This window comes from Adiantum capillus-veneris, chromosome 24, assembly GCF_014529385.1.
Source record: "Adiantum capillus-veneris isolate H3 chromosome 24, ASM1452938v2, whole genome shotgun sequence".
NCBI lineage: Eukaryota > Viridiplantae > Streptophyta > Polypodiopsida > Polypodiales > Pteridaceae > Adiantum > Adiantum capillus-veneris.
This window is the reverse complement of record NC_140954.1, coordinates 122,636,453-122,644,290: the sequence shown is the minus strand read 5'-3', so window position 1 is coordinate 122,644,290 and position 7,838 is coordinate 122,636,453. Positions and strand designations below refer to the sequence as shown.

The 7,838-nt window shown below is 43.4% G+C and overlaps 1 protein-coding gene across 1 annotated transcript; it reads left to right on the top strand.

The window, feature by feature from the left end:
• Window positions 1-4,154: 4,154 nt before the first annotated feature.
• Window positions 4,155-7,182, top strand: LOC147427058 (pentatricopeptide repeat-containing protein At2g13600-like). The gene has a single exon (XM_086498069.1). It carries the CDS (start codon window positions 4,416-4,418, stop codon window positions 6,255-6,257), a length of 1,842 nt encoding a protein of 613 aa, XP_086354195.1. The 5' UTR covers window positions 4,155-4,415; the 3' UTR covers window positions 6,258-7,182.
• The last annotated feature ends 656 nt before the right edge of the window (window positions 7,183-7,838 follow it).

The following is a 7,838-nucleotide window of genomic DNA, read 5'->3' as shown; positions in this document are numbered from 1 at the left end:
AGAGGGAGCCATGTCCCTGGGATCCTTATTGTACGGAGCCTGGCTCCTTGAGTAAAACATAATTGATGTACCTCTTTGAGAATTGACCTTGTCGAGTAGGATAGTGTATCGGAAGCATAGAAAATAACGACAAAATTTGCATAGACAATGCATACATGAGTTGCCGATAATCTTATCCTGACATTGCCTATTAGCTTGGAAAACTCGTCGGGTAACGCTTGCCGACAATGGTTTGACTATGACTGTTTGTGACATCATCCAGTTCAGTAAACTTGCCCAGGAGCCATGTCCTAGCAAATTGAAAACTCCAAATTAGAGAATGTTGGCCTCTTGAACAATTTGTAACTTGCTGAAATCCATTTGTAGACTCCTATAAAATAAATTTATATAAATATTAAAAACCCCACATAAATGAAATAACGTACTTGATGACATTTTGATATTCAAACACTCATTGAAATGCCTTGCATATTGTTGTAGTCTTACTTCTCTTAGCGAAGCCATGAAAAAATAACTTCAACTTGTGTTCCCATGGACGTAGCCTTGCTATATTGCACTTATTTTTGCCAGAATTGCCAAACCTATTCATTCTTGTCTGCAAGTGTTGTCTCTACCATAATGATAGCTTGAGACTTTATCCTCAACCTTTAACAATGTGCAAATTCTATATTTGGTTATGTCCTTCCCTTTAGGCAAGCTTGAATTTGTTGCCATGCTGATGATCATGACTCCATTGCCATGCATTTTCAAAGCCGAAGACTTAAGCCTTGTTTTTACCTTGCTTGCTTTCCATATTCTTCAACCACCGCTACGGATGGGCTCACCCGACACCAAAGCAGTGCTTTATGAATGAGGGCCTCTTGAATATTCGCAAATTGCCGTGTATTTTTTCCTTGGAAATCTCTATGGGTTTCACCTTGCCTGTCAATTGACCTCAGTTCTACTTCCCTTGCCTTGCTTATTAAGGTTGAAGAGCCGAGGGGGGTGTGCAACATGGGCACCTTCCCTTGGTCAATATAATTCTCCAACTTGGGCACCCACACTGGGAAAACTTGAAGCTTTGTAGAAGGCATCCATGTCGGGTAGCACAAGGAGGCAAGAAGGTCTTATGGTGCTCGTCACAAACTGTGAAAGTTAGCAAGAAAGAAGCGGGAAATCATTCCCTGCCTAGCGCAAACTCAACCAGCCCTGCCACGTGCAATTTGGTGTAGGTCGATGTCGCCCTCCCCTTCAACTAAGCAAGCTTGGACACGGTCGATAGTGGATTCGTCCTTGCTTGCCAAGCCTCAATACCCACGGTGCATGCATGCAAATGCAAAGAGACCATGCCCTACATGTAAGTGTAAAGAGACCACGCCCTTCTTTCCCAAAGAAATTTTGGCTCTAAAACGAATGTGAGAGACCGATACAATGATCTCCTCCCAACCTCCCTACTTATGGCCCTTGGCTCTTGAAAGTAGGACCCCTTAACCTTATGCCCTTTGGCCATTGGCCTGGCATTTTTGGAGGATTTGATCCTCTGGTATGAGTGTAGTGGGACCCCGGAGAGTGGTTCTGACGGGATCCTTTCTCTTCACCTGATCACTCAGTGACTCCTTTTTTCCAGTACACAGCTTGCTTGGGGCGACACATACTGCCAGCATGGAGCAAGGCTCTCCCAACTGCAACACTTCAGTGACAAGAGGAGGGTCTCATAGCCGAGTTCTTGCCAGGCTTCTAGGAGTGGTTGTGGCACAACAGGCAGCCGAGGAGAGTCACTATGTTTCATTGGCTAGTTACACACGTGGCTACAAAAATTGGGAGATGGATGGTACACAATGGCTTATTGGCAGCTTGTGCAGCATGTGGCCATCCTTTGGAGAGTCAATATCACTGTTTGTGGGACTATCCCATGGAACAACAATTTTTTGGCTTCGGGTTCTTCGATTGATGTGATCCCTTTCCATAGCCCAACAATGCACTTGGGGTGCGGCAGCTTGGTCCACTCTCATGGGCCCTACACTCCATTTTGAGTTGGCTTCCACTAGCAAGATGATAGTGATTCATGGTGGTCGACCTACACTTCAGCTTTCCACAAAGCTCATCCCCCAGGAGTGTTGCAGTGATAGAGAGTGGTGTTGGGAGCTTGTCTGCGGCCTGGCACTCTGGTTCATCTAGCGAGCCCGTTGCTTTCACATCTTTGAGGCTCACCGTGTCCCACTGGTAGTGATCATTTGTAACATTTGGTTGGAGCTGATGCATACACTTAGGGTCAGTTTGAGAGACTTCGAAGCAGCTCCGATCGCATGTGGGAGTGTTGAGAGACTTTCTTGCGACTTTGGCGCCCAGAGTCTTTCTTCATCATGGTTCAGGGCATGCCTAGATGGCACTATCGGCCATCAATGTGGCTCCTTCCTCCTCCCATCTTGTGATCTAGCCCTCATTGTATAAATTTTTTTCTCATTGGAAGAGTCTCTCCATATTTTTGATGTAGCCCTCTCTCGCAAAGGTGGTTTGTAGCATTCCTCCTCCCATCTTGTGATCTAGCCCTCATTGTATAAACTTTTTTCTCACTGGAAGAGTCTCTCCATGTTTTTTATGTATCCCTCTCTCGCAAAGGTGGTTTGTAGCCTTCCTCCTCCCATCTTGTGATCTAGCCCTCATTGTATAAACTTTTTTCTCACTGGAAGAGTCTCTCCATGTTTTTGATGTAGCCCTCTCTCGCAGAGGTGGTTTGTAATCTTTTGACAGTTATTATTAACTAATCGAAGGTTCTTATTCTTGCAAAAAAAAGAAAGAATAGATATAACAACGCCAACAATTTTGTGCGGAACTTTCAAAGAATATACGCAAAATATGTCAATGCACAGAGGCCCAAGACCATATTGGAAGTGATTCATCACACTATGGTTGCCTCTAAGATCTTTCCTCCTTCTGAAAAAAATGCTCACAAGTTTCCTGGCAAGGTGGATAAACCTCAAGGAGGAGAGAAATCCAAAGTTGGATCCTGAAGCCAAAATCCAAACAACAACCATAACAACAACAACCATGACAACGAGAACCATAAGAAGAAGGAGAGGAGTTTACAAAGGTAGCAATAAACTCTCTCCCGAGGAGCTTGAAAGGTACAAGAAGGAGCATAAATGTTTCCAATGCAAAAAAACGATCATCATTATCATGATTGCCCACAAAAGAGAATAGAAAAGGACAATCATCAAGCTACTCAAAGTTCTCACACACAACAACTCACGTCAACAAAGAGCTCCACTATGTTATGCATTGGATAAGATTTGGGATCAAAATGCTTTCATTTTATTTGATCTTGGTTCTATGTACAACTTCATCTCTTGAGATATGGTTGTCAAGTTGGGTATGCACTCTTTTGAGCTGGGTCCCTCTCCAAACAAGCAGATGGAGCTTTTGAAGGATAAGAAGCTCAAGTTACTCCTCTAGTTGGTTAACTCTGAGTTCTTCCAGGAATATGTTGATCAAGAATCATGTTGTGATGTATTGTACAAGAGTGCTTCGGATTTTTTTTTTTTTGTAAATACTTTCTTGATATTTGGAGCCAGCTATCTTTTAAACATGGTGTTTTTATGTGTCTAGATTGCGTTAAACTTCTTGATAGATTGGGTCCATTTTGAGAGAGAGAGAGAGAGAGAGAGAGAGAGAGAGAGAGAGAGAGAGAGAGAGGTTCCATCCAATGACATGATTTGGGAAAAAATGCAAGAAAGTTCTCCAACCCAACTTTGTACAGATTGAAATGTTTCCTTCATGCGTCTAACTTGGTCCCTTACGAGTGACAATAGCCCTCCTAGAAACAAACCAAGCAAGATTGCCACTTTGCCAACCAAAAAAGATGAGGTGGAGAAGGGGAAAGAGGAGGGAGGTAGAGGGAGTAATTGCGAGATCTGATCGAAGTATGCAACGTGTCCAATGTTGGATGAAGGAAAAAAACGATCACAACAATGCGCCTAATGGGCGAAGGCACTAACAGAGGTGTAGGAAAGAGAGAGCAAATCATTAGCACGGGCTCGAATTGCCCCCTCAAAGAAAATAAAATTTCCCTTCATGACAACAAGATTGGGCTCCACCGAATCAACATTAGCACATGCACCCAACACACAATTCATGCATATATAGTTCACACTGTAGCTCATGAAAATCGCTCTAGCGCCCTTTTAGGGGGTCCTGGTAGTCCCTCCTCATCTCTATATCATACGGGCATGCTCAAACAGGATGAATGGCGGAGGAGGACAACGTGGGGCGCACCAATCGTGGGTCGTCAGATTGGATAGTTGCCCCGAATTTACAAATTTGCCCCGAATTTCCTAATCGTAGATCCCATTTGAAGCCGCCCGTGCGAGATAGTGTGGAGGGTAGTCCCTGAGGGAGAGCCATGGTTAACGAGCGTCCAATCTGTTACGTTTGAGCTCATGGCTACAACGATTCAGCAGAACGTTGGGGTGGCCACGAGCTCGCAGGAGAGAGCCCACCACTACGATTCTAGGAAACCGCGGGGCGACTCGCAATGCAAAGCAGGCCCTGCCGTTGATACCTGGCACAATCCATCGTTACATTATGAAGAAGGGCTGGCTTTGGCTACACAATCGCAGGACACAGAAAACAATAAGAAGTCTGCGCTTGATGATGGTTGCTCTGCTCTTATTGCCATGCTGAGGGCTTGTGGCAAGTGCAAAGACTTGCAGCAAGGTATTAGACTACACGATGAGATTCTCAAGAGGCATTTTCTTCGTAGGTGCTCTGATGCCCTCGCAACCATGTATGCAAAATGCGGTGCCCTTTCGAAAGCGAAAGAACTACTTTACAAGCACCACAGCAAAGATCTGTACTCATGGACTGATCTAATTGCAGGCTATGCCCGGCAAGGGCTGTATCACGATGCTTTAGAGTGTTTCAGACAAATGCAGTATGAAGGTCTCTCTCCAGATGCTGTCACCTTTGCTTGCATTTTGAAAGCATGTGGCAACCTTAAAGCATCCAACATGGGAAAAAGGATTCATGATGAGATTGCCAGGCAAGGTTTACTGGGCACAGATATGGTGCTCGCTAGTGCTTTGGTGGACATGTATGCCAAATGTGGTGCCCTTGCGAGTGCCCAGCAAGTGCTGGAGGAACTTCCTTTTCGGAATGTTGTTTCTTGGAGCGCGCTCATTGCAGGATATGCCCAAGAAGGCCAAGGTGAGCAAGCACTTCATTGTTTCGAACAAATGCAGTGTGAGGGTTTTTCTCCAGATGAAGTCACCTTCGCATGTGTTTTGAAAGCATGTGGCACCATTGAAGATGTGGACAAGGGGAAACAGATTCATGAAGAAATAGCAAAGCAAGGGTTTTTGGATACTAACATTGTACTGGGGAGTGCTCTTGTGGACATGTATGCTAAGTGTGGTGCCCTTGCAAAGGCCCAACAAGTGCTCGAGGAGATGCCTTCGCGCAATGTTGTGTCTTGGAGTGCACTGATTGCTGGCTATGCCCAACAAGGCCTAGGCAAGGAAGCACTAAATTGTTTTGACCAGATGAAACGTGAGGGCCTCTCTCCAAATGCAGTAACTTACTCTAGCGTTTTGAAAGCTTGTGGTAGCATTCAAGACATTGACAGGGGGGAACAAATCTACGATCAGATAGCAAGGCAGGGGCTGTTAGGGAATAATATTGTTCTTGGCACTGCTGTGGTGGATATGTATGTAAAGTGTGGTGCTCTTGCGAAAGCGCAAAAGGTGCTAGAGGAGCTTCCATCTCGTGATGCCGTCTCTTGGAGTGCACTAATCACGGGTTTCTGTCATCAAGGTCAAGGTGAGCAAGCGCTGACGTGTTTCAAACAGATGCTTTCTGAGGGTCTTTCCCCAGATGCAGTGACATTTTCTTGCATATTGAACACGTGTAGCCATTTAGGTCTACTCGAGGATGCACACATGTATTTCATGGCGATGAATACCAAGTATGGGGTGAAGCCAAGCATCGAGCACTATACTTGCATGGTCGATCTTTTTGGGCGTGCCGGGCACCTTGACAAGGCAGCTAGAGTAATCCAGGAAATGCCATTCTATGACCATGTTGCAGTCTTGTCAACATTGATGGGTGCCTGTCGAAAATGGGGTGATGTGAATGTTGGGAGATGGGCTTTTGAACAGGCTGTAAATGTTGATAAAAGAGATGGATCAACTTATGTAATTATGGCAGATATCTATGCAGCTGCTGGCATGCAAGAGGATGCAGACATGATCAATTTTATGAAAGTGGAAAATTGTGGTATTTAGGCCGGCGATTATCTGTAGTAGGAGTCGTAATGATATTGTTGTCCAGGCTGCAAGGCAACATCTTGGTGCAAATCTCAAAAAGTTCGACGGAACAACGCAAGGTCATACCAATGTGAACAATGCTGTAAAAGGAAATATTTGTTTTTATATGAATTTTAATGTGGGATGTGCCGACTCGAATGTGATTTCATGGTATTGAATACAAAGGGTCTCGTCTGTTCCTGGCTGGGTACAAGAAAGGATGCTCTGAAGGTGCTTCTTCATGTTTCGATTGTTGTAGGCTCTGTAGTTAAAGCTCAGTGATGAAATGCTCATTCCATCTGCACGTGTGTCGTCATCCATTTGTAATCCTGTGAAAATGCTTTAGGGAAGTTGCAGATCAGGGAATGTGTTATAATATTGGCAGGTGTGCAGTGATGCGTGTTGAGAATAAAATACAATAGAAGCTTTGTTGTTAAAGATGAAAAGGAAAGTTGGGTGCACCTGGCTATGGAAGAAGCATTTATAAGAAGCAGATATTTCCGTAAAAACAACGAAATGATGAAACACATGAACATTTCTTGTGACAATCCACAAATCACCCATGGCAACATTTTACTTCGTAAGGTTTTTGGTTCAGATTCAAATTGGATATCATATAGCTAGAACCCAAGTGCATTTTTGCCTAAGTTAAGCCTGTTTTTGAAACTTAACTATTACCTACAAAATGCAGTGTGCAGACATTATGCCGAGCCCCCTCTTATGCAATTTGAAAATGGGTTGCATGTTTTGGACGAGCTCTTATTTTTTAAAAGAACCTCTCCTACAAAAAACATAACATATCTGGTCCGAGCATTACTTTTTCCTCTTCGAGAGTGTGTTCTCAGAAAACAAATTTACGACATTGTTGTATGAGGGAATGAATGTTTTTGGAGTTTAGATCCTAGCCAATGATCTTGTTATTGGGGATAATTTTGTCTCTTATGCTTGTGAAAACCCAACATACATTATGATTCCCGTAGGAAGGTTGGAGGTTGATATCCTCCACATATATAAATGTTTGCTGTTTCTAGAAATGGCTTGCATGAGATAGACATAATGTTCATGGTTCTTCATTGAATAGATGTCAATATGTGTATGCACACGAGTGTCAAATTGTGCAAAACCTCTCTGTCCAAAATAGAGTCAAGAGGGCCAGGAACACTCAAATCTCTATTCTTTAAGATATATTGCATTGAAAATCTCTCTTCCCCAAGACAGTACAAATATAATTTATCTAGAGAAATTCAATCCTTATAAATAAAGAGAGAAAGCCTTGCTACATGACACACATACAAACCGAATAGAGTCGCTTTCTCCACCTTGTTTGGGTGGATGAGCGTAAAATACAATATTTAAACTTGAATTAAAATTTCTTAGAGTCGATGTATGGAGAAATTGCAAATCCCAATTTGAGGAAAAAAGTATCTCAGAGTCAATATCCTACTTTGAGAATACCGTCACATAACGTAGATGCAACTGCAAATATCCATGCCTGCTTAATCTCATGCATTTTTAGCTCTGGATCCCTATCATCACTAAGGCACAACCTTTAGATAAGTT